This window comes from Rhipicephalus microplus, chromosome 7 (genome assembly GCF_043290135.1).
Source record: "Rhipicephalus microplus isolate Deutch F79 chromosome 7, USDA_Rmic, whole genome shotgun sequence".
Classification (NCBI taxonomy): Eukaryota; Metazoa; Arthropoda; class Arachnida; order Ixodida; family Ixodidae; genus Rhipicephalus; species Rhipicephalus microplus.
In genome coordinates this window covers 85,836,429-85,863,956 of record NC_134706.1, presented here as the reverse complement: position 1 = coordinate 85,863,956, position 27,528 = coordinate 85,836,429, and the positions used below count along the sequence as shown (strand labels likewise).

Sequence of the window (27,528 nt, the reverse complement as noted above, 5' to 3'; positions counted from 1 at the left end):
CCCCCTACAGCAAGTCTCCGTCATTGGGATTATGCATTCACTTTTTGAATTTAGCAAGAATAAATTGCCAAGAAGTATGCAAATAATTCAGATTCAGACCTTCATATTTTCTAAACCACTTGAAATATTAAGAAACAAATTAGAGATTTGAAATCAGCATGAAAAACTAGCTTAGGTAGTGAAGTTTGGTTAAAATTGAGCAAAACACTAAAAAAAAAAATTTAGAACCCACGTCCCCCCTTAAGCAGAGCAAGAACTTGGAACAGATCAGAGGCAAATCACGAACACAAAAAAACAGACAAGAGCGAAAAAAAACACGCTACTATTGGATTTGAACGCGAATATGGCCGTGTCCAGCTTCTCATGCACATGCAAGCCACATGTTGCCAGATAGTGGTGCACTGTCGGCTAGACACTGCTATATAAGACGAGGGGCGACTTTAGCTTGTTGTTTTATTGAATATATCTCGACCTATATTCCGATTTATACGGTAGATATTTGTCTAAAGCACTGCAGACTTTAGTAGTTTTGTTGAAGAGCCACCAGTAACGTCACAAAGCTAAGGTATTGTTATTTCTGTCAAGTTCATGGTGACCATGTGGTTGTAAAGCACGGATTATGCTAAACATGACTTTGAGAATCATATTATGCGATATTTTAGTTGTCCTTAAACATTTTGATCCCACGGGCAAGTGTACTTAACACAGAGTTATTGAAATAATCAGTCGTGTCAATCGGCACCCAAATTGTTAGTTGAAGATTGTACTGATGTTAATTACACCAGACTTAAGAAGGATCGGTAAAAAGGAAATGCTTGGAAATAATCAGTCGTGTCAATCGGCACCCAAATTGTTAGTTGAAGATTGTACTGATGTTAATTACACCAGACTTAAGAAGGATCGGTAAAAAGGAAATGCTTGACTGTTCCCTCTTGTCTGTGCAGATAAAGACTAGAAACTTCCATTGTCACCTCCTCAGCTTCAAGGTGAGTACAGTGGCTTACGTTGAAAAAAATCACACTGTGCTTAGACTAACCAGTGCCCCTTCATTCACTGTTTGTCATGCTTGAAGTCTTTTCTTTACTCCAGAACAAAAGCAAAATTAGCTATCTCTAGAAGCAAAATTAGCTACCTCGAGGCCAACTCGCTGTTCACCATGGCCATCAAGCTTGGGCGACTTGGTCGTTTATTCTTGGGCGAAAAGCAGGATGCAGATAAGTCAATGGAACCGGATGCTACTTACAAGTAGAATTTATTGTTTGAAATATTGGTCATATGAGTGAAATTTTGCAGCAACAAAGCAATAGTGAAAAGTAAGACCTTTGTTGGTTGCATACAGTTAGCAATTAGGTAAGCAATTTCTTGTCGGTTAATAGCGCAGAGTCAAAGCTGATGCGCACGTCATTGCGGTATTTGAGCTTTTAGTATTCACTAATTCTCTAGGTTAGTTGGTTGCCATTTCTGTGCCTGCCTCTTGTTAATGGACTGTCTACTGTTAGGCCTTATGGTTGGCAGATTGACCTTATGGCGTAGTAAGCTGCGTAGAATTGTGTAGGGGCTAATAGGGGCATGATCGGTGACTGTACTTTCAACTTGAACGATCGGTACCAACCAAAAAAAAAGTCAGGGACCCCAAAAAATTTGCATTGCGGTTAAAATAGCTTGCTTTGCACCATTTGGCATGGCACGTTTCGTTGTTTGAGCTCTTGCACTTTTGTTGTTGGTTTTTGAAGCAATGTCTTTGCCCGCTTGTTCATTGTCGCAGCACAAAATGAAGAACGTTGTCTGGACCAAAGGCTCGAGCAGCTTGGATGGTGAATTCCAGTCAGGCTCGGATGTCGACTTCTTCATTGACAGGGTGAGTGTGAGAACTTGCCACTTCTTCAAATTCAATGTGTCTTTGGCTGCAAGTGTGAACCTTACTGTCTTCGCCTAAGTTTTGGATGATTCCAATGTCACATTAGAATTTCGTGCAATGCGGAATGTGTGAGCAGGTATGTCATGGCGGCGCAGTGATTTTAAAGAGTGCTCGTTTGCTCACGTGAGAGTCGCGGGCTCGATTCCAACCACGGTGGTCAAGTTTCGATGGAGCCAGAAATGCCAAATGGCCGTGTACTGTGCGATAGCACTGCACGTTGATGAACACCAGACGATCTAGTTATCCGGAGCTCTTCATTATGGCATGCCTCGTAATCATATTGTGGTTTTGGTATGAAAAACCCTGCAAATATAAAGGTGCAATTTTAAATTGAATGTGTAATTATTAAAGGTGTGATTACTGTTTTGCAATACCAATAGCACTACTCTTGCCACGAAAAATGCATGTTACAAATGGGTGTCTTCATCACATGTATTTTATTTTTCTGTGCTTAATAACCACATTTTCAAGATCAGAGTGCTGTTCGGTATTGTGAAATTGAAACTTTCTAATACAAGAAACATAATTTTTTTCTCTTTATTGGCCCTTGCAAGTGTTGGTTTCATTGCCAATTACTGAAATTCTGTTGCGTTTCACTTACCTGGGAACGGCACGCAGCTTACATTCACCACGGTCAAGTCATCTGAATGTGTCAACTTGCACATTCGGAGTTACGTCTGTGGAAGATCAGTCCCTTTGGTTGTGTCTCACTGGCGAGTCACCGTTCTGGTGATCCACCTGTGAAGTCTGCCATTGCGAAGGTCGCCCCAGAGAGTTGGCACCAAGCTTTCTTGACGGCTGGTGCCTTAGTACGGCGACCAACACGATCGTATGCACAGGTGTGGACACAGTTCTTGCAGATTCCGCAAGCTCGTGCCAGACTGCTTGATTGTGCCTGCTCGCGGAGCACAAACTTTGGGGCAGTGGGTATTGGAAGGCACATGAGGTTGGAAGAATTTGCATGCGTAGTTATGTAACTTCCCATCAAGTATGTGCGCAGGCACATATTACAAATATCCGAGTTGGTGTGGGTAATATGCACATTTAATTAACCTGAATGTGTGGCTTCTTGACAGTGTAGATTTGCCTTGGAGGTTAGTGGTTTCACAACATAGTACCCTCATGCTGCAGTAAAACCACCTTTTCAGGGGTGTTTTTGTGCAGCATAGTGGATGTCTATTTGTTCGTTTTGAATGCTTCCAAATTGCAAATAATTGGGATTCGTGTAGAAGCGAGCTCAGATACAGTAGTACACTCAAACCTCGATGTAACGAATCTGGATATAATGAAATATCGGTTATAACGAAGTAAGCAAAGAATTGTCTCGCAATAAATTTAGTGTTAAAAATAAACCTTCATAACGAATTTTTGGATATAACGAACTTATTTTCATGTAAGATGCAAGTTTGTTATAATGAGGTTCGAGTATTCGGCAAGCGTTTGAAGAGCTTGAATATTCACCCATGCCTTTTCTCTAACAATTCACCTCAACAATTTTTTCATGCCAGACTACCGTGATCTCACTAGTTTTACGGATATTTGACATACAGTGTTAATAGCTTGTACAAACATTGCTATGCAATGTCTGATTGCGGTCTCCTTTGCAGGACATGATACACATAGCTGACACCAAGGTGGCCAGGCGCTATGGTGACTTCTACATCCGCCAGTACCACAAGTTTGAGGAGGTGAGCCAAGCCAATCCAAACTTTGATGCTGTACGAACGTCTGCTGAACAGGCTCGCTTTCTGACATGTTACTAAAATAGGTAGCATCAGTGGCTTCTGCACAAGTCGAGAAATTCAATAATACCGACTTCATCATTTCATCTTTGAAGATCATTTCCAGGAAAACTCGTTTGGGTGTCAACTCAAGTCTCACAGTTCTGGTTACCGGGTGCAGATTTTAATTAATAAATTTATTGGATCATGCTGAAGCCATTGATACTCTTTACAGAGAAATTTCAGAAACTGATTGTCTTCAAACTTTCCCAGAAAATTATTTGAAGGAATGTTGCATAAGTTTATTATTAGCCTCAAATAAAATAAAACACTGCATCTAAAAACTTTTGTATTTATGTTTTACTTGTTGGTTACTAAAATGATGGTCTGCTCGGTTGGGTTTGGTAAAGTATAAAACAGCACAATTTTTTCACTTGATAAGAAGATCAAAAGTCTACAATGTTTTTTTTTTTTTTTTTTTTTTTTAACTTTATGTGCTTGTTGAAGGCAGATCTCTAAGCTTTATTGTTGGTCTTGAAGCGAGCTTTCTGCCTTATTGAGCAGGCCCTTTTTCAGCTCGCTAGTGAATTCAGTCGACGTTGCACTTGTATGACATTGAGCTAAGAGCTTTCACATTCTTCAAAAAAGCTTACAGCACCGGCATCCACGGTCAAGTCATCCAGGCATTCCACAACGAATGCTTGGGGTTACAATCGTGGCAAATGAATTCGTTGAGCATGTGGCATTGACGAGTTGCCGTTCTGGTAACGTGTCAGCGTTACTTCCCAACGCAAATGTTGCCTCGCGAAATAAGCGCTGCATTCTTTTTTTGTGAACACTGCTCGGCTTGGCAACAAACATTTTGGTTTTTCCAGCCTGGCCGGTTGTCAAAATTTCAGTACGTAACCAACCAGAGTTTTAAGGTCCAGTTCAATTCTATTTACTCTCAAACCTCATTATAACAAAATAGTATCTTACACGAAAATAAGTTTGTTATATCCGAAAATTCGATATAAATGTACATTCTTAACACTGTATCTATTGCAAGAGTGTTCTTCATTTACTTTGTTATAACCAAAAAATATATTTATATCAGGGTTTGTTATATTGAGGTTTGAGTGTAATTGACACCTATAGCTTTTTTTGTATATATTAGCACATCTTGGCAACATTGGTATTGTCTTACTTCTTGCTACTTTGATTGGATGGTGCAACTCTAAGTAGCGTGACTTTGGAAATCTGTGTGAACACTTGTACTTTCTGTCCACAGTTAGCACTGTAGACTATCAGTGAACGGTAATCTTTGTAAGTGATATTGCTGCGTAAACGGAATACAGTCGCCGACCGATTTTCCGGACTCCAAAAATTCGGACTTGTTGGATATTCCGGACTTCATAAATGCACCGTCAGGGATCCCATAGAGCTAATGCATTGTTTCGACCGATTTTTCGGACGAATTTGCCCCTGAAAGTTCGATTTTTCGGACTAAATCGCTCGTTTTGTGCTACGCCCCAAACCATTGTAAACGCCGCCATGTTGGATTTTCCGTCGGCTTGGCTAAGCTTGGTTTTCAGATGCCTTTTCTGCCTCCGAGATTGGAATGCGCACGCCATATTTTAAGTTTCGGAGGCCGTGTTTGCTTTTTAAAAGACGCGGTGATGGATGCCGTTTTTTCGTCTTCGGTCAGCACTATCGTCATCACATCGCACGGGGACGAGGCGAAAGAAGGATTCTTTTATCGTCGTTGCAGCTTTTTTCAGTCGCCATTCTGCACGTGTTGCGTCGCGTAGCGTCGAGACGTTGTGTGCTTCGCAGCGGCTATCTGCGGCATCGAATTTTGTGTTCTCGGTGCCATGGCTCCGCCATCAGTGCCATCGCGGGAGCCAGGTGGTGTGAAGAAGCGTGGGAAGTATACGACCCTGACGATGGAGAAGAAAGCTGCCATAATCAAGCTAATAGAGAGTGGACGTTCGCAGCTAGATGTCGCCGGATGACGGTCGACGCCGGATGGCGGTCGTCGTTGTCGTCGGATGACGACAACGACGACCGCCCGCAGCTGTCGGCGGCGGAGATCGCCAACGCGGTGACAATTTTGTTGAGCGTTTACCGCGACGATGTCACCTTGGCGCAAATACGGGCAAACCAAATTGCCTCCAAGCGTAGTTTGAGGCAAGGCAGCATCAAGGACTTTTTTAAACCTGCCTGATGCAATAAACTTCAGATTTTTGGCGAAAACGAATTTTTCGGACTGTTCGATTTTTCGTACTTTTTTTCGGTCCCCGCCAGGTCCGAAAAATCGGTCGGCGACTGTAAATGCATCTAATATGATTGGTTTTGTAGTTGAATTCTTTCACCCCTGTTCATCTCTCATTAATTAAGTGGAACTCCTGTTAAATCCAAAAAAAATTTCCTAGTCCCTGCGTGTTCTGTTTAACGAAATTCGCCTGTATTCCTCTGGCATCTCTGGTGGTCGCTCAATGGCTATGATATTGCACTGCCGAGGCTGCGTCCTAACTCCCGGCCACAATCGCCGCAATTTGACAGGGTCAAAATGCATAAAAAACACTAATGTGCTTAGACCTAGGTGTGATTTGGAGAACCCTAGGTGGTCACACTTATTCCTCGAGCTGTCATTGTGGTTTTGGCGCATAAAATGTCACAATTTGATTTTAATTATGGCAGTCACTTGTTTCTATGGCCAGTGGGCATTTGTCACCCATCATATGAGCACTGGAAACTTCTATAGTGCCATTTTTGTGAAACCATCATTAAACAAAGGCTTGCAAAAAATACTGTTTATTCTATGGTATGCTTGCTCCACAGCATCATTATAAATATATTTGGGTGATCATTGGAGGTGCTCAGGTCAGTCCAGTGGCACCGTTGTCTTTTTTTAATTGTACTGTGGTACCCTCAAATGTCTTGCAGTTTCAAGGTTGCACAGATTGAAATTTTATTGCATGAACCGTTCGAAATGGTTGTTTGAAAGAGGCATGCCTGGTGTGTTTCAATTGCATTCATGATAAACAATGACTTCTCTTTTTTTTTTTTTTTTATTTTTCCATTCCAGTTGTACCGGACTTTGAGTGGTCTGCAGATGTGAACGAGTGCCCACAGCACTGCCACGTGGAATTGAAGACTGTTTCGATGAAAAAATGAAGAAAAGAAAAACATTCCTTTTTTGTGTTTATCTTTTGCATCAGGCTGTGCAACTGCCATGCATAAAATTTCACATTCTGAAAGACTACTCGCCAGTGCCACTGCTCCACCTAATTGTAAAGGTGTGCATTCATGCGAAATTTTGAATATTTTTTAAAGAGTTTTTTTAATATTCGATTCCCACCAGAATTTTACTACTCGAACTTCCCAAAGATAAGTACACTCAACGTCCAATTAACAGTGGCCTCTTCAGATTTTTAATATGCTTCACCACATCACACTTATTGCGGCAAAGCTGCCATTCAGGCTTAAGTACAGTCTCAAATATATTGACTGAAAGAAAACGCCAATTCCAACATTGAGATGATATATGTGGCAGAGGTGAGGCTCAATTAACACTGTTTTGGATCTGAAATTTAGGCAGGAAGTCTGAAAAATTGTATGCAGGAAGCTTTTAGCATCCAAAATGTCAGGCGCGCTTGTATATGTTGATGTCTAGGACGCAGATTTGGAACTCGGCCCTCAAAGTGAGCCCGCTCTTGTTTGCCACATGAGTTGGGCTTCCAGAAAAGTATGAAAAGGAGGGGAGGCTGAAGAAATGGCATCTTTGCCTTTCATGTGTAAAGTGCTGATGGAAACTCTTTGTCTACATCTAATCAGGTACATAAATATGATTTGGCCTGTGCATTGCCTCATTCTTGATAAGACGACCACAAAACAGCACCGCACCAACAGTTTGTCAAGCTAGCGAGACAAAACTCTTTCATGCTGCTATCTGATAAGAATATGCTAAGAAGACTGTAGGACTGGGTGTGTTGGTACACGATTATAATTGCATATCGGTGCAACCAACAGGAGGGAACATAGCACTGCCCTCTCTTCTGTCCACTCTTATCAGTTGTGCTCATTCGCACTCATCATTAATTATGCTTAACAATCCTCCCAGTTTCTTTTCTGCTGTCTCGCTTCAAAGTGTTTAAAATTATTCAAAAAATATTCGATTGAATTTTCATTCACACTTCAATAATTGAATTCGCCTTGCACCCTGTGGGAATCTGAGGTGCGCCCGCGACCATTTCGTGGGCATTCCGCCGTACGGCCGCTCTCCGTGTTCCTTTCCCATTGCTCTGCCAACGGCGCGTGGCGATAGATGGCGAAGATGGCGATAGATGGCGTCACGTGCGCGCCGGGAGGGGCGCTCTCTTCTCCCACGGAGTCCGTGGGAGAAGAAATCGTCGTAAGCACAAGGGCCGAGCTAAGTCAGACATAAGCTATATTAACATGCAGGGTAGCAGGAATAGGTTAAAGTGGGAAGAGATAGACGAGCAGTTGAGGCAGGAGGAGCTGATGGTATATGGGGTTGTGGAGACATATCTTTGGGACATGGAGCAACCACCTTGCAATCTGTACTACGTATGTGAATATTGCACTAGAACAGAAGGCAGCAAAAAGGAGGGTGGAATTGGTGCATTTATACATAAGAGCATGGGCTGGCAAAGACTCAAGCAGGGATGCATGGAACATTTATGGTTAAGAGGGAAAGTAGCTGGGCAGATGACACCCCTTGGTTTGGTGTACTTGTGGACGGGAGCAAAGGCCAGAGAGGAAAACCAGGCAATGGTGGAGTGTATATCAAAGGACATTGAGGAATTAGGAGGAGAGTGCGAGATAATTGTACTAAGAGATATGAATGCGCACATAGAAGATATAGATGGGTATACTGACTCAACAGGCAAAATGATCATGGATATGTGTGAAAGGCATGATCTGATCATTTGCAACAGTACCAAGAAGTGTGAAGGGCAAATAACATGGGAGGTAGGAAGGCTGCCATCAATGATAGATTACGCACTGATGTCACATAGAATGTATGATAATCTCAGGGGAATGCACATAGATTAAGGTAACTCCAAAAGTCAGGGTAGTGATCACAAACGCATCAAGCTAAGTTTTGGAAGAGCAGCGAAAGTGGAAGGAGACAAGATGAGCAACTACAGGAAAATTTTCATTCAGAAAGGCAAATAGAAATTGCTACTAAACAAATCAAGAAAGTAATCACTGAAGATAATAAAACTGTGTGGATATACACAAATCTAATTAGACTGTTTGGACTAGAGCTTGCTAAGGCACGTGACAAGTCACCCCGGAAAAGAATACACAGGCCCAAGAGTTGGTGGGATGAGGAAGTCAAGAGAGCCATAGAAAAAGGGCTGGAAGCATCTAGGGAACACAGACATGCTAAGCAGCGGGGTGAATCGACAGATGATGTTGAAAGAAAATGGGAAATCTTTCTAAGCTGTAGAAGGTATGCATCCCTTCTGATCAATGAAAAGATTAGAAGAAAGGGAGCTCAGTGGCTGGCAGAAGTACATAAAAAAAGATAGAAAGGCAACTGCGAAATTTTGGAACCATCTAAACTCCCTAAGAAATGAGACTAGCCTAGAGCAAAGGTTTATAACTACATCTCAAGGTGGTAGGCTAGAAGGGGACGAAGCTATTGAATATATAAGAACAAGGGTGACAGAAAAATTTCAACAAAGAAGTGCCTTATGCAACACAATAGACAAGGATGAATCAAGTGGCGCAATGGCTCCAATTTTACAACGAGAGTGCGAAAGGGCTGAGAAGAGGGTTCCAAGTAGTACATCAAGAGGTCCAGATGGCATTCCAATTATGCTGATAAAGACATTGGGTCCGAAGTCTAAACAGACCTTGAGACAGGCAGTCAGCAGAACAATAATCATTGGTGAAGTCCCCGATGGATGGAAACTTAGCAGGATGAGCATGATCTATAAAGGAAAGGGGGACAAAGCTGACATAAACAACTACCGTCCTATAACAGTGACATCAGTGGTCTACAGGCTGGCGATGCAGATTATAAAGGAAAGACTGCAGGCATGGATAGAGGATGAGGGGATGCTGGGGGAACTTCAGAATGGTTTTCGGAAACAAAGGAGGTCGGAAGACAATCTGTTTTCACTGACACAGTGCATCTAAATAGCAGAAAGGAACTCGGGGCCCCTGTGGCTAGCATTTCTGGATATCAAGGGAGCGTACGATAGCGTGGTTCAAGAGGACTTGTGGGGAATACTAGACACATTGGGTGTGGAAGATGGAGTCATTGATCTTTTAAAGGAAATCTATAAAAGTAACAAGGTAGTTATAAACTGGGAAAAACAGGTATCCAAGCCCACAGAGGTGAAACGGGGGCTTAGGCAGGGGTGTCCTCTGTCACCCTTATTATTCATGACGTACCTAGAGGGATTAGAGGCCAAATTAGAGGGAAGTGGACTTGGCTTCACTTTTTCGTCTTTCTCTTTCGTCAAACAAGGAAAACTCATTAATCAGGCACTATCAGCATTTATGTACACTGGTGATATAGTGCTAATGGCCGACAACAAGGAAGATTTGCAGAGATTGATGGACATTTGCAGTAATGAGGGAGATAGGCTAGATTTCAGATTCAGTAAGGAAAAATCAACAGTCATGATTTTTAATGATAATGACGGTGGTGAGCTTGGGATACAGAAAGTCACGCTAGAGATAACAGATAAATACAAACATCTGGGCATATGAATAAGCAATGGGACCGAGCACCTAAGAGAACACTAAATATACGTGACGACTAAAGGTAACAGGAATGCAGCAGTGATGAAAAAGAGGGCACTGTGGAATTACAATAGGTATGATGTTGTAAGAGGAATATGGAAAGGGGTCATGGTTCCTGGTCTGACGTTCAGCAACGCGGTCTTGTGCATGAGATCAGAAGTTCAAGCAAGATTAGAAATTAACAACGTGGAATAGGTAGGCTTGTTTTAGGAGCTCACGGGAATACACCAAATCAGAGAGTACAAGGTGATATGGGATGGACATCATTTGAGGGCAGGGAAACTAGCAACAAGATAAAATTTGAGAAGCGATTGCGAGAAATGGGGGAGAAGCTTTGGGCTAGGAAGGTTTTCAGCTACTTGTACATGAAGAATGTCGATACAAAATGGAGGAAGCGAACCAGAAAATTGACTGGTAAATACTTAGATAACAGCATGTGGCCAAACCGAAAAGAACTATCGGTTAAGAAGAAAGTGAAGGAAACGGAGACTGACATGGGGAGAATGGGCATGATTAAGAAGTCGGCACTGGAGATCTATCAAACTTTTAAGCAGGAAATTGCCAAAGAAAGGATCTATGATAATACTCGGGGCAGTTCTCTACTGTTTGAGGCCAGGACGGCAGTATTACGAACCAAGACATAACGGGCCAAATAGACACGGTATGCAGTGCATGTGGAGAGGAAGAAAAAACTGCCGAACACTTGATAATGTTCTGTAAAGGGCTTCACCCTATAGTTCAGGATGATGGCGCAGAGTTTTTCAAAGCACTGGGGTTTAGGGACAGGGAGGGCAAAATAGACATTAAGCAGGTAGAATTAACTAGAAGGTTATCTGACTGGTGGCTAAAGTCAAGGCACGAGTGAAAATTAAACCCATCAATGCAAAGTACCAGTCCTCAACTTCACTATTTAAAGGGGGAAAAAAAAGACAAATCTAGTGGTTAGTTCACTAAGTATTACGGTTAGGTGGCGTTAGCCGCCGCCCGATCTGAAGGGTACAGCCGCAGAACACCTATACACTACCATGTACAGCCACATCCATCCATCCATCGGCGCCGGGTTAGCACGTGTTTCCTTTTTTCGCGTCTCTTGGAATCACCGGACTGTAGCCTGCCTGGGGTGGCCTTGGCACCTCGGCAAGCGTGTTTACTTGAGTGCTAGCTTCGGTCCGTACGCTAAGCCCACAGCGGTGCCTAGTGCTTGAAGTGGTCGTACCACCCAAGTCTACCAAGAGGGCGTCTCGGCGGCCGGAACCAACAACTTCGGCACCACTACCGGTCCCCAAAACGCCAAGGCGAAGCATGGCCACGTGCGCGCGGCAGGAGGGGCAGGAGGTGCCACGCTACTTTGTGAGCGACACACCTTGGATGGCGCAGCGGCGTATTCGGTGCGACCTGCCCCTGGAACGTGTCCCGTGGCCATTCCGGGGCTGCACACTGGCGGACATCTAGAAGGCAGCCGGAGGCGCCCAACTGCCTACCGATGCTGCGGTGGAATTCTGCGCCTCGTGCCGTGTGACGGTGCGCTACCAATGCCACTATAAGGTTGTCATGCACGTGGCGTGACAAATGTGGCTGCTGAGGGGATGGCCACCACGGGAAAGGCTTCGGAACCAGCCCCGCTCAGCCAGCGCTCGGACACCGACCTGGCGGCCCTGTGCCAACAGCGAATGGGGGAGGACCCCCATTTTCGCGGCACTGCTTTCAGGGCTGCCACCGCGCCCGCAACCAGCGACAGGCCACCGATGGACGGCGTCGCCACTATGAACGTGGACCGTCTGTTAGAACTGTAGGGCCACTCGGAGCCTCCCCCCACCCCCAGAACGCTGCAGCAGGCCAAATATATGTTTTTTTTTATTTCTCAAGTGTGTTGGTTGTGTTATTTATTTATTTATTTTTTGCAGCAGTTGCAGGGCTAGGCTGAGGCTAGCTGTCGCCCATTGCGTCTTTGCATGCATGCATGTGCGACGACCGGCTGCCTTTGCGGACCGGTACATAGAATGAATTGAGGAGACCAGGATGTGGGGATCTGAGGCGCGCCCGCGACCATTTCGTGGGCATTCCGCCGTACGGCCGCTCTCCGTGTTCTTTTTCCCGTTGTTCTGGCTACGGCGTGTGATGGCGTCACGCCCGGGCGCGGCACGTGTTCTCGGGAGGCCGAGTCTCGTGCACGCCGGGAGGGGCGCTCTCTCCTCCGTGGTCGGCGCAGGGTAAGCACGTGTTCATCTGTGACGTGTTTCCTTCGATAATAGTTATAGCGCGAGAACAAAACGACGACACAGAGACACAAATTACACGAGCGCTATACCGTGTCCTTCTTGTCTCTGTGTCGTCGTTTTGTTCTCGCGCTAGCACTGTCGTCATGCCATACCAACTAGCCCAAGCTGCCACACTTTTAAGTTCCTTCGTCCGCGTCCCCTTTGGGAATCGCCGGGCTGTAGCCTGCCTGTGGTGGCCTTTGGCTCCTCGGTAGGCGTGTTTACTTGAGTGATAGCTTCGGTACCGTACGCTAAGCCCACAGCGGTGCTTAGTGCTTGAAGTGGTCGTACCACACCGAGCCGCACTTGCCGTAAGCCTACGCGTACGAGGTTTGCCATAACACTCGCGACCAGGCCCAGTGGCCATCGCGAGAGTGCGCAGCATAGCCGCGAGGGACCTTTTCCCCACCGGCGTGTCAAAACTCGCCATTGCCAGCTGCGACGTGCTCGCGGTTTCCCCTTATCGTGAACGTCCGCATGCGGGTGCCTTTGCTCTCCGCGTCCCGGGAGCGGACGTTGTACTGTTGTTCGGGGTGCCGCCAGAGGCAATAAAGTGTTGTGTACTTTTGCATTAGAACACTGTCTATTTGCCGCGCCGCGCTAAACGCCTTGTTAGTTGAGCGCGCGCGGAGCGGTGCGCTACACGCGAGTAGGTGACGGAGTCGCGGCCCTGTGGCTCGCTAAGCGTGAACCCGCGGTGATCATCCGCTACAGTTAGTAGCGGGGTCACCATAACCCATAGTTTTGCTATTTGCACAGCTCCTCTTAATTGTGCTAGTTTCTCTTCGGGTCTTTGCAGCGTATACTATAGCTAGGTGTAATACTCGCCACGCCATAAATTGCTGCCCATAAAACATTCGGGCAGCGTTGGGAATACCGCTCCATTTACTACTACGTACTACTTTTCGTTAAAGCTAGACAGACTGCTCCAACAATGCTCCAAAATGCGGCCTTTCAGGGTTTGTGGAGCAGTAAGAACAACCTTGCACAACCACCGAGGCTACAACCAAGGTAGCCCTTGGTCGATGCCGAATAGTGGTTGTCACTACCCTACACATACCCCCGTATTCTAAAACGTCCATTCACTCAACGCTTCACCTTCACTTGAAAAAAAAAAACGATGGGAACGCCGTTTCTAGGCGCGGCAAGTCACTGCATATCAGCGATAATTCTGCTGCGATTCTTGAGTAGCGCAGCATCATTTTCAGCCGAGCAGCGGCGCAGTGCTCAACCCTGTCAAGTGAAGAATGAAGGTCGAGTCGAGGAGCGTTTCTGAATACTCACCGTCACTTCTCCTGCCTTTCTTTAGTCTCTCTAAGATAGATAGATAGATCCAGCGTGCACTCGCACATAAAATTGTGAGCACCCAGACAATTTCACATTTCCGGTGGTCTCTCTATTCGTGGTTCCTAGACATGCCTCTCGAAGCCTCGTACTGCACTTTCTTTTAGTATGCTGACGACGGCTTCTCTTTATTCTGTGGTATGCCATGCCTCTCGAAGCCTTGTACTGCACTTTTTTTCAGTATGTTGAGGGTAATTTCTTCTTAATCTGTGGTATGCCAAACAAGCAGAAATGCCCTTTTTCTCGCTTATGGTGATTTCTCGCAAGATAACCAAGAAAACGTTACATTTCGCATTACTACAACGGTCTACTGGTGCAGTGTTTGCCACACTCTGCCATGCGATGCATGCTTTGTGAGGAGTGTTCGTCAGCAAACAACTGCCTGTTTGGTACCATTTCACCCCAGATGCCCGTAATAGCTTCAATCTATTTGCCTATAGGCAAGAAACTGATGTATCTGCGATTTATTGAAATAGCGAATGTTTTAGCGTACTTACTGTATCTAGTTTATTGAAATCACAACTGTTTTTTTTGTTTTTTTTTTGTTAATCTATGGTGTTCTATGAACATGTAATACGTTAAGCACTCCATTATACATGCAGAGTTGTAGCTGCATTTTGACAGCTACACGCTGTGAGATCACAGGGGCTGTTTTTGGCGCCATAGTTGTCCACCGCTACCGCCGGTGTTCATAACTGCTACCGCTTGAGAAAAACAAAAACAACTAAGAAATGTATCCGGGATATGGAATCGGGTTCGAAACTGGGTTTTCTTGCTACGTGGCTAGCCCAGTATTCTATTACAGAGCCACGCCCACGGTAGAAGAGTAAATTAACAGCCAGTTGCCAAACAGTGCAAATTCTGTAACCAGGCATCACTCAATACAAATTGCGAAGGAATCTGGTCACTGAATGTTTCCAACCCATTAAAAAAGATTCAGCCAGAATCCTTTATAAACTACCGCATCAACAGAGTGCACATGATACCTTGCAGATGCATAGCGAATACCTCGCTTCTCCGCAGAATGAGGAATACAGTCGAATCCCGCTATAACGAAGTCCGCTAAAACAAAATTTCTGCCACAACGAGTAATTTACGATTCCCCGTCCACCACCCATGGAACACAATGTGAAAAATGATTCGTCACTACAAACACTTTCCCTGAATAGATCCGCTTCAATGAAGTTTTCGCAAGTACGTACTACCACAAAAGAAAAAGCCGCGACATTCAGCTATCAACTAGGCCATTTTTTCTCGTTGGCTTGTAACATCCAGAGCACGGGGCCGCACCGCAACACCCGTGTCTTCATACGAGACTCACTTTCTGCGTCCGCACGCGCACATCCCCGTAAAGTTTTCGCCAGTGTTATGCTCGGCGACCGATCGTCCATCCACCGTATGGTGCTGGCGGTGAGTGTGGTGTACATGCGGGCCGCGTCAGAATCGCGATCTTCAAGAACTCCCGCCATATGTTTTTGGTTTCACGCGCTCAAAGCAAAACTGCCACTCGTCGTCACTAGGCCTGCGATCGTGTGTGTCATCCACGTCATTATATGGGCACACGTGTGACCAGCGCGCACATATGACCACCGTAACTACATTCTGCCTGAGTGAGTGAGTAAAAGCTTTATTGAGAATGTCCGGCGGTGTTTAGTAAGGTGGGGCTACAAGCACCCCAGCCTAGGTACGCGTGCACCGACTCAACCTAATGCTACGGACAAAGACGTGTCGATTCGATGCGAACAAAGATATCAACGACGCAGTTCTGAAGGCACGCTCACAGATCGAAAACGAAACTACCACTGCGCAGGAAACTGTGCTCGTTATCGTCCCGTTCATCGATAGCGACTACGCTCCGAATGCGCAGCGAACACAGCCACAGATAAGAGGCAGCGAAGTCGTAAAATGGCGCGAACCGTTACGGCTTTCCTGGCTACGGTAGTGCGGAGCTTCGGCACTTTCAGTGGAAGTTTTCAGTTGGCCTCCAGCAAAGCTTTGGCATGCTCTAAGAATCGTCATCCGAATTTCGTATTTTGTTCCGTGCAGACCGGCACCCACGACCGCTAACCGTGGGAGAAAGAAAAGAAGTACTTGCGCATTGACGCAAGGCCACCTTTTTTGCATTACCGTAAAGGCGTGCCGTGAAGCCAACTTGCGAACCAAAACTCTCGCAAATTGTGGGAGAAAGAAAAGAAGTGCTTGTGTATTGACGCAAGGCTACTGTTGTGTAGTGTATAGGGGGCGCTGTCAATGCTATCATCTGTATATAAGCGATTGCCATCAAAATAAAAGGCAGTGGTTCCCCGTCCATGGATCGGTCCGACTTATCACTCGGCGCTTCGCGATACGGTGATAGCACATTCTGGCGCAGTCGGCGAAGCTAGCGAGCTAGCGACGAACCGTTTCCTGCCGTTTTAAGGGGCGTCGCCTACGAGATGGCAACGTACGGACTACCGCCATTACCGCCTTTTCTGGAGACTCCTGGAGATGCGACAATCCCATGGGAGCAGTGGCGCGATGATTTCACAAATTTCCTTGAAGCAACGGGGATGGACGCGCAACCGCCACCACGGAAAAAGGCCATTCTACTGCAATGTCTCGGGGTCGAGGGACGCCGTATTTTTCGCACACTGGGCCCAGAGCCGGCGCGGACGCCAGGCACGACAGAAGATAAGACGGAGGCAAGTGGAAGAGATAGTTACATCGAGGCGTTGGGCCTATTGGAGCGTCAGTTCTCAAGCACCGTCAACGTACTGGTAGAGCGACGTCGATTCACTTTACGTCGGCAACTGCCGAATGAGCCTATACGGGAGTTCGTCAGTAACCTCAGACAGTTAGCGAAGACGTGTGACTTCGGGGATTTCTTGGAGGCGGCTCTGCGAGACAGGGTTGTTGATGGAATACGGAGCACTGAGTTGCGACAGAAACTGCTCGTGAAGGGGTCCCAACTTACGCTGGCAGAGGCTGTAGAAATGCTGCAGACGTACGAGCAGGCAGCGGAGGGCGCTGCGGTCTATGACCAAGGGTCGCCACAAACGGACATAGTACAGCACGTATTCCAAGGCAGAGGCCCAGACGGCGACTCGACAGCGACGTCGGTGCGCAAGTGTTACCGGTGCGGCTCTACAAGGCACCTCGCTAATTCACAGGAATGTAAAGCACGGGGGAAACGTTGCTCCAAATGCCACAAGATGGGACATTTTCAAGCGGTCTGTGGCATGAGGAGGGAGCAGAACGTACGGACGGTCCGGAACGACGGCGCTAGCGAAGAAGGCGTGCTCACTGTGCTGGCGGTCAGACAAGTGGAACGACGGACTTTGGTAGTTGACGTCGTTGTTGAGAACGAGCCACTTCAGTTGCTGGTGGATACTGGGTCGTCGGTGTCTATTTTGCCCGACCACGTCTACCGAGACAAGTTCGCCAACAGGTTTCCTTTGACTGCGGCTACAGCGACGCTGCGTGATTTTTCACAGAAGAAAATTCCAGTCTTGGGATGGTTCACAGCCAGAGTTGTACGCGGGAAAAACTCGGCTTGCCTCCGCTTTTACGTTGTTCCCCAGGGCGTGGCATTACTGGGACTAGACGCGGTGCACCAGCTACAGTTGAACATCATCGGTTCTACATTGGAATGTCTACAAGTCACGGCCAGCCCCCAGTCGCTCCCTTCTGAATTGTGTGAGTTTTCTTTTCTTTTCGCTGATAAGTTGGGCTTAGCGAAAAACTTTGTACATTCTGTAAAGCTGCGCGCAGACATAAAACCAGTAGCAGCGAAAGTTCGACGCTTGCCCCTGACGCTGCGAGATAAAGTAGCGGCTGAACTGACAAGATTATTGGATGCAGGCATTATAGAAAGGGTTAGCGCTGCGGAATGGGTGTCTCCTATAGTGGTTGTGCAGAAGAAAGATGGAACTATTCGCCTATGCGTCGATTTGCGCGAGCCAAACAAAGCAGTAGTCATTGATGGATTCCCTTTGCCGCACACGGAGGAACTGTTACATGCGCTGAGCGGAGCAGCATGGTTCTCGAAACTGGATCTTGCTGCAGCCTACCATCAAGTGGAATTAGCCGAAGAGAGTCGCGAAATAACGACGTTTATTACGCACGAAGGCTTATTTAGGTTCTGCAGAGTTTGTTTTGGCCTCGCATCGGCACCTGCCGCGTTTCAGCGAATGATGCAAGAAATATTGAAGGGCTGCAAGGGCGTGTTGTTTTATATCGACGACATTATAGTCTTTGGAAAGACTAAGCACGAGCACAACCGTAACCTTCGCGAGGTATTGCATCGGATCGCTGAGGCGGGGCTGCAGCTGAATCAGAAATGCTTATTCGCTGTCAAGGAACTCTCCTTTTTGGGTCATCACGTGAGTGCAAGAGGTCTGGCCCCACTTAAGTCAAAGGTGGATGCTGTGATGAAAGCACAAACGCCTGCCGATGTAGTCTCGCTGCGGTCTTTCCTTGGGCTCATAGGCTATTACTCTCATTTTCTCCCCAATTATGCAGAGGTGGTGGAGCCGCTGCGACGGCTTCTTCGTAAAGGACAGAAGTTCGTGTGGGACCAGAGCACCGAGGAGAGTTTTTGCAGGGTCAAGAAGATGCTGTCGTCATGTGGGGTGGTGGCCATGTTCAACGAGTCTTTGCCTGTACAAGTGACCACTGACGCCTCGGCATATGGACTGGGAGCTGTGCTACAGCAGGTAGTCGACGGAGAAGTACGTACAGTGGCATTCGCTTCGAGGACACTAACGCCACCAGAACGCAAGTACTCTACCGGGGAACGAGAGGCGCTGGCATGTTTATGGGCGTGCGAACATTGGCATGTTTATCTGTGGGGCCGCAAGTTTGTCTTACGAACTGACCATCAGGCTTTGGTGACACTGCTGTCCACAAATGGGGTTGGAAGACGGCCACTGCGTATTGAACGCTGGTCTGCTAGACTTCTGAGATACAACTTCACGGTGCAGTACACAAAGGGGAGCACCAATGTCGTTGCGGATGCGCTTTCTAGGCTACCGTTGACCCCTGCAGAGGACGACCCTGTGGAGGAAGTAGTTGCTGTGGTTTCCAGCATGATCACAAAGAGTGAGTTGCAGGCAGCGACAGCTGAGGATTCAGTGTTAAATGAGGTGGCACAGTATGTTATGTCCAGATGGCCGGAAAAGGGCTGTTTAGCTGAAAACATAAAATTGTTTTTTCGTATGCAAGAAGAACTGTCGGTTATAGACGGACTATTGTTTCGCGCTGAACGGGTCGTTCCCCCAGCAGCACTTGCTTCCAGGCTGGTCATGATGGCACACGAATCGCATCCAGGCATTGTAAGGACCAAACAACGGTTGAGGGAACAGTACTGGTGGCCCGGAATGGACAGTGATGTTGAATCTTTGGTTAGGAATTGTGCTGTCTGCAAAGCATCAGATAAATCTGCAAAAACTGTAAGGGCCCCGTTGGAGCCAGTGCAGTGGCCCGAGAAGCCGTGGGAAAAGCTTGGAATTGACATCGTTGGGCCGATGGAACGAGCCCCTCCAGAGTGCAGGTTTGCAATCACTATTATTGATTACCACAGCAAGTGGCCTGAGGTGGCATTTGTGTCCACAATAACTGCACAGGCAGTAGTGAAAGTACTCGTGGAAATTTTTTCGAGAGAAGGGTACCCGAAAAGCATTGTGACTGACAATGGGCGTCAGTTCATGTCGACATGTTTTGAGCAGTTTTTACGAGACCGGGGAATTCAGCACTGTGTTACAACATTGTACTACCCGCAATGCAATGGGCAAATTGAGCGGTTCAACCGCGTTCTCAAGGAGTATATGCAGGTTGCGGCATTGGAGCGAAGACCACTGAAGGAGGCAATTTGGGACTACCTGGGTGTTTATAGGGCCACCCCGCATGCAACTACAGGAGCGTCGCCGGCTTACCTGCTGCATGGAAGAAAACCCAGAACGAGATTGGATGTTGTTGGCCTCCCAGAAAGGGAATTTTTTGAGGAGCCGCGTGTCGTCATGGAAAAGTTGAAACAGCGCGTTAAGGAGCAGCAACAACGAACAAAAAAGTACGTCGATGAAAAACGAGGTGCCAGAGCGTCTGTCATTGAGCCAGGAGATTTCGTAAAAGTAAAACAAGGCGGACCGAAGACGAAACACAAGTTTTCTTTGCCGATCCAGGTGAAGAGACGTGTGGGCACGAATTCGTTTCTACTGGCAAACGGGACGAAATGGAACGCATCAAAGTTAACAGTAATTAGTAAAGGAAGGACAGGACAGGCACAGGCACTAGCTGACGCGGTTACAGCGCGACGCAATGCATCTTCGGGGTTTTCCTACGACATGGATCTTCACATAGGAAAGATGGCTCAGCCACAAAACCCTATAGTCGTGAATGAATCGGAAGTGGGTCCATCAGAAGACACCCAGGGAAGCGCTAACCATTCTGACAGTGCACAAACCACGGTAACGGAGCCCATATTAGAGGTTCCCGATCAGCAGGACACATCTCGGTCGCAGTTGGCCACAGCCACAGCACCATCACGCACCAGGCCGGAACGAACAAGAAGAATGCCAACACGGTATCAAGACTACGAGCTGACCTGACTACAAGAACATCAAGTGTGGTGAAGTGAACGTGTGCTGTGAAGTGAGTGCGCGAAAGTAGACTGACTTTAGTTGTGTTGTTAATTTTTATGAGGGGGGAATGTGTTGTGTAGTGTATAGGGGGCGCTGTCAATGCTATCATCTGTATATAAGCGATTGCCATCAAAATAAAAGGCAGTGGTTCCCCGTCCATGGATCGGTCCGACTTATCACTCGGCGCTTCGCGATACGGTGATAGCACAGCTACCTTTTTTTACATTACCGTGAAGGCGTGCCGTGAAGCCAACTTGCGCACCAAAACTCTCGTATAAGTTACAGTCCGACTTTAGCTTCCAAGTTTTCTGTATATTTTGATCGTCTTATACGCGATCAAATACGTTAAAACGGTGTGCCCTAGGGAGCCTTCATGTGCGCGCGTCTTCGTGTTTTAGGGTGGTGACAACTCCGATCATGGTTGCTTACAACTGGCTAAAACGGCCCCCATACTTGGCGGGCCGCCATGTTGGTTATGAGTGGTCACTCATTCACATTGACGGCAGCGTGGGTTTCAACGAGAAGAGGGTGTTTTTTTTTTTTGTATAGCTAGTGTTGAAGGCTGAAGAGTTGTTTTCTGAAGTTAGCCGCGGTTTGGTAGAACAGGAAAGACATGTTCGTGACTCGAGTTTGTATAAAATACTGTTAAAACAGTTCGTTTCTCCCACTTGGTAGACCCACCGCATTGGCGGAGTGAGGTTATTTAGGGAGCCTATATTTGCGAGGGGGAGAACCTCAATGTCACTATGAATGGGCTTTAATGTCTGCGCACCATTCAGGAAGCATATTCACCTTAGCACTGCAAATACCTCAAAGGCCTCCTAGTGCAAGGCTCGAAACCGTGCTGTTTATATGATGGAGCTCGTAACGGCAGGGAAGGCAGAACAAACAAACGGGTAGCTCGCGATCTCCTCTGTAAACCGAATAGCTCGGCTAGCCTGTTTGTCATACCCAAAACATTGCGTTTCTCCGTAATATAATTTCCTACAGCAAGTTTAGTTCCTGCGAACGAATCTGTACAGTGACTGCTTAAAAACCTTACAAGCTGTAAGCATTGCCCGAAAAAGTAGGGCATTCAATCACATTACACTGCCTTCTCCCTCTGCCCACAAACCTGTATATTAATAAAGCAGGGGAGCAACGAGAGACAAATCAAGTTTTTCCAGGTCAGATTTTATTGCAAACAGCATCCAAACGGCATCTGGCCTTGTGTATTCAAACCATCCTGCCTCCTTTGCTGGAAGCTTGTGTCCTCGCAGTGGGCCTAGAGTAAAGCAACAAGAGCCAAACCTCATAAGCGCGAAAATGCACGCGACAGCGACGAGCGATGCGACGTATATCGTCTTCGCGCGATCAGTCGCTAGCGCAGGCAAACCTCATTCGCGCGACGGCTTCGGCGAGCGAACTTCACTGTTGCTGGCATAAGGCCGTCTATTCGCACCAAGAAAACCGCGTAGTGAGTGGTATGCAATTTAAAAATAAAGTATATTGTTGTGTAATCGAACGAAAGTGTTTATGAATGCCTTGCAGCACTTTTTTTTGTATGCACATGCGTAAATATTGCGCTATTTCTTGTTGCGCATACGTGATCCGGGCAGGGTCACGTGCACCTGTGTAGTCCTTGTCTTTTCCGGATTTTCGCTATTGGCTGCTTGAGCCCAGCACTTTCGGGTGATGGGCGACGGTTTCCAAATCTGGAGAACCGAGCGATCGCGCGAAAACGAGCACGCGACACGTCGCGCGAACGCCTGTTTCGTCGCTCATAGCATCGCTCGTCGCTGTCGCGTGCATTTTCGCGCTTATGAGGTTCGCTCTTAAGACGAAAAATCATACATGGCTCCGACCATGCACATATACGGAGTCCATACACATTTTCTCTACAAGCACTAAATAAAAGCGGAGTTTACGATATCAAATCATCTGTGTGTCTGGTTATGAAACAAAAGGGCGACACAAATAACGATAGGGCATATTTGAGTAATGGGCTGACAACCGACTTGCTTAGCGCACATATACTGCTCCTTTCAGGACCGACAGATAGACAGAAGGATGGACGGACACAAACAGTAAATCTGTCGCATTCTATGTCATTAAAGAGAAGTCCTGATTGCAATTATTGAGCGAGTTTCGGTGAGGTTGCGCGTGTCATTGAAGCCAAGAACGAATACCCCATGGCAAGCCACACAAAAAGTTGCGTTGCAACTGTGCAAGACAAGCGCCTACAGGGAACGCGTTCATCGGCTCGTCTGTCTACCTCTCCAAATGCCCTTCCTCAGCAACCGAGTTAAAATGGCAGGAATGCGAACATCTGCCAGAAAAGGAAGAAGCGAACGGGAGCGTCTGAAGGTGGTTTACGGGCCTGGCGTTTTCGGCGACGAATGCAGCGACGGCTTCGGAAACCGTCAAAGTGCAGATAGTGAATGCATGCAGGACCACACATTCGACTAGTCATATCATTCGATTGAGGAACTGCGCTTCGACTACAAGGATAAACAAGCATACTCAACCATCTTCCGCTCGCACAGCGTAGCCGAACGAAGCCTAATTCATGATTATACTGTGTACGTTGTCATGCTTTCTTTGCTCAAACTGCTTTTCGTTGCATGGCTAAGTCAGCCATTTCACGAAATGTGCGTTGACGTACTCAACCCACTCGCAAGACAAAGTGTACTTTCCTCACAAACACGGCGAGAAGTAGTCGCCTCCAAGCAGTCTCACTTCACTTGTGTAGCCCAGCGTTTCCGTTGGCTTGAGCAAGTCGGGAAGCGGGAAGGTCTCCAGATGGTTTCGCATTGTGGCACGCAGCACCGTGGCATTTACACTTCAAAGTTCTTGTAGGTGCGCTTAGCGTGAGGATGGTGTCGTAGCGGAAGCTACGTCTATGGGGTAATCAAACGCAGCTCATAACGCAGCTTGCACACCCGCGCCAACATGCAGCTGATGCAGTGCGACGGAGCAGGAACGCCTGGCCGCAAGAACCAACATGGCGCCTGTTGCCGCGGGAACCGCGACTGGCAACATTGTGTTTTAGCGAGTGGCGCTAAGTGGTGGGTCAAAGGCTGACACCACCCTAGAACACGGAGACGCGCGCACATGAAGGCCCTAGTGTGCCCCTGGCGTCTGAGTTGACAAGGGTTCACTGCACGCGCTTGCTTGGACAAAGGACGATCATAATCATCAGATCTTACCGAATTTTGTGTTCTATAGATTTCGCTACAACGAATCCACGAGAACAATTTTTTTCGAGCGTCCCGTAAATTTCGTTGTAGCAGGATTTGACTACAATGGCATAGTGGGTGCTTTCAATTTTGACAATCCTGCTTTAAAGTGAAGTTCCATGGGTATACCTTGCAAACGCGCTTTATTATTTGACCCAAGAGAGAGAGAGAGAAAAGGAAGGCCGAGAGATTAACCAGATGCTGGCATCCGTGGTTCGCAACTCAGCACTTGGGGTGGGGAAATACGGCTTAAGAAAGAGTTTTCAACTGGTTCTAGAAATGCCAGTTTTCCAGCTTTCGCTGAGACTGCTGCACTTTCCACGCGGGCATGATGTCAGACGGCAGCAGAGTGGTTTGTGCTATGAAAGCACTGAGCTCAATGCATATACTAGCAGCCTTTTATTCTGACATGCTGCTAGCTGAAACCCAAATTTCTGTCCGCAAAGGAGTAATTTAATTTATCTTGTTTTCTATTCTAACTTTATTATGGTATTGTATTAATGTTTTGCTGTTAGGTACTTTTCCTATAAGCGTTATGGTGTAGTTGTCATTGTAATGCACCTAGTCACTACCTAAATGTGTGCAATATCAGTAACAAAAAAAAAACTATGAACCATCTCCTCTAGGGCAACCATATGATGGTATGCAAAGCAGCAGCGGTGCACACGCTGTTGACCCGACTGAAATGGGCGTCGAAGCGGGTGCTGGAAGAACGGTTTGAAGCGAAACTCGGTGTAGGCTTTACTCGAGTAAACGTTGCTTTGAAACGCGAAGACACGGGAGGCGGGTTGGTTGCCGTGTAAGTTTCATCGTTTCCACTCGACTTGCGGTCGAGCGTTGCGGGCGGTGGAGAGGGTAAGAGAAGTGTGTTGGGAGGAGCCGGCAGCTGCTGCGGGTGAGGGAGAGAGTAACGTCAATGCGCAGCTGTGACTTGACCTACTGGCAACGATCCAACAACTGCGGCGGGGGTAATACGATGCGGCGCGTTGGCACGGAGACACGGGCGGACGGCGTTACACAGCCTAGTCAAAGAGCTGCTTCGCATCTATCATAAGTCGCCTTTAGCTATTTTTTCCCGCCTGCTAGAAAACTGAGGACAACTGCAAAAAAAAAAAAACACTGTTCTTTATCCTACAAATTTGCTACAAAATGCTTTCGGCTGTTTTGTAGCACATTTTGTACTGTTTAGGTGCTATTAATCTACACTCAAAGCTCATTAAATAAAACCACATCTGCAACAAAATGATTCTATATATCCAGAAATTCGTTTTACAGTAAAGGTTAGATATAACAAAATCGAGAAATTCCCTAAAAATTGTTATAAAGAGGATTTTGTTATGTGCAGGCCAAGCACGAAAATTTGAAAAGTAAGCACACAAGTTAAACAAAAGGGCAACTGAAGGCAAACCTAACCTAAAACACCTTTTTAGCACTGAAAGATCTTGTGCAACATGCGTGTGGGGTCTACGGACCCAGAAGACCAGCGAAGGGCCGTCCGGCAGCTCGAGGTCGCACTGGCGCTGCAAAGGCGAAAGGGGGACACCCTCAGTAACCCGAGCGGCGACGGGGCACGAAGGCCTTGAGGTCTAGGCCCGCGTGACATTAGGACTTCTAGTGTAACGTGAGATAGGGTGAACCCCACGCCCTGCGCGGCCGGAGGGAATCCCGCATGCTGGAACCCAATAAAGTTTATTCTCTCTCTCTCTCTCTTTAGCACTGAAAAACTTCATTATCATTGCGATAGCAAATGTACAAACACTCTACGCGGGTTGTTGCCGTCGCCACCACGTTCCGTAACAAGTCCAAATTGATAACATGTATCCGCACATCGCAAATTTCACGAGCGTGTAAAAGCGCGCGAGCGCTGCTCAAAGCAAAGATCAAATGAGCCAGCCCATCTCTATCGCCCGGAAGGCGCGTATACGATAACATTCCCCCCGCGTGTTAGAATTGCCATCGAGTGCTCAAACAGAAAGAAAAGCACATGTTTTGAACAATTATAAATAAACGCGGGGGAAGGGGGGGGGGGGGGGTGTCGTTCGACTGGCAACGGTGAACTTTGATTTTAAGGCCGCGGTCACTGGCGCGCGTGCTATCTCGGCAAGCATGCGCTTTCAACACGAAACATGCCCCGCCGCGGTAGTCTAGTGGCTAAGGTACTCGGCTGCTGACCCGCAGGTCACGGGATCGAATCCCAGCTGCGGCGGCTGCATTTCTGATGGAGGCGGGAATGTTGTAGGCCCGTGTGCTCAGATTTGGGTGCACGTTAAAGAACCCCAGGTGGTCGAAATTTCCGGAGTCCTCCACTACGGCGTCTCTCATAATCATATGGCGGTTTTGGGACGTTAAACTCTACATGCCAACGCGAAGCATCATGTAGAAGTTCCGCGACATCGGATCGAAACGAGCTGGTTGCCAGCCTTACTTCGTATAACGTTACAATTTGTTGCTATCTCATTCAATGCATTGCATTCCACGCACCGTCGTGTTGTTGCCAGCGCTAATAGGCTAATCACGAAGGGTACGGTTCGGCGAACTCGCAGTGTGACACAGGACGGAAGCGCGGTGACGAGTCGATCGATTTTCGAAGATCCGTCACTGTCACCATGGTCTCGGAGAGTTTCCATCAGCGCCTAATCTGCCATCACCTCGGTAGTGACGACACGGTTGTCCGCATTAAACATGAAAAAAAAAAGCAAAGCTGAACGCCGTCGGGGGCCACTCCATGTGCGTACAGCCGAAAACGAAAAGCGAACCACATGGCTACCACGGAAAACTATTCGGTTAAGCGCCCTCCGTAAGCAGGGCTGCCCCACATTTGTGACGCTACTTAAAAGCGGGGCACTGCTAGCGCGAGAGTAGCTTTTTCTTTTTTAATTTTGGTTTCGAAGGAGAGGAAGGGCACATCCGCGCATGCGCCCGTCGCGGCAACGCCGTATCGTGCGGCGCAGGCCTTCCTGCCCGCTTCAGGCACACCCGCGCGCAATAACGAGCGCTCGCTTTCGCCTGGGAGTCGCCGTGGGGCCACAAGCACGCTGTGCGCGCCACCGCCGCTGCATGCTCCTGCCAAAAGATGCATGCTCCTGCCAAAACGACAGAATCTGGGACAAGATTCTTAGTTTGTCCGTGGCGAAAATTCATTATATCAAGGATGTCTCCCGCTGTTATTTTGTTACATAGAGGTCGCAAACACGTGCTTCTATTGAGTAATGGTGGGGAACAGAAAAAACTTCGTTATATCGAGGAATTTGTTATATGAGCGTTCGTTGTAAGCAGGAGTAACTGTAATTAATTATTTGAGACATTATTAATGACAAAGCTATTGGTCACTGGCTTCGTTACAACCGATAATTTGTTATATCCAAATTTGTTATATTGTTGTTTGAATGTATTTTTTAAGCTAATGTCATCAAACACAACGTTTATAAGCATACATCTCTTGAGTAATGATTAATGGATCCAAAACCCATACAACGAATAGTTCAATAGACCCTGCTCATTATAAAACACCGGGCCACACGTTCACGCTTCCTTGTGTGTACAGATGAGTGCTTGGCGTTGATTTTATTCTTGAGTTATACACTTCTGCTTGAATTTCATACACCAAATCTCCGCACTTTGTGAACCTAAGCATCTTTCATGGTTGAGAGTTTGTTGTGGTTGGCCTAAATTAGGTAGTGCATA

At 47.0% G+C, this 27,528-nt stretch overlaps 1 protein-coding gene across 2 annotated transcripts in view; it reads left to right on the top strand.

Annotated features, from left to right (window-relative positions):
• Positions 1-6,812, top strand: part of eIF3l (eukaryotic translation initiation factor 3 subunit l) — a 49,298-nt gene extending 42,486 nt beyond the window's left edge. For both annotated transcript variants that reach the window (XM_037431500.2, XM_037431499.2), the window contains exons 16-19: positions 945-986; positions 1,766-1,858; positions 3,526-3,606; positions 6,710-6,812. In XM_037431500.2, coding sequence (XP_037287397.1) covers positions 945-986; positions 1,766-1,858; positions 3,526-3,606; positions 6,710-6,742 — 249 coding nt within the window. In that variant the 3' untranslated portion in view covers positions 6,743-6,812. The remainder of the gene's footprint in view (positions 1-944; positions 987-1,765; positions 1,859-3,525; positions 3,607-6,709) is intronic.
• The last annotated feature ends 20,716 nt before the right edge of the window (positions 6,813-27,528 follow it).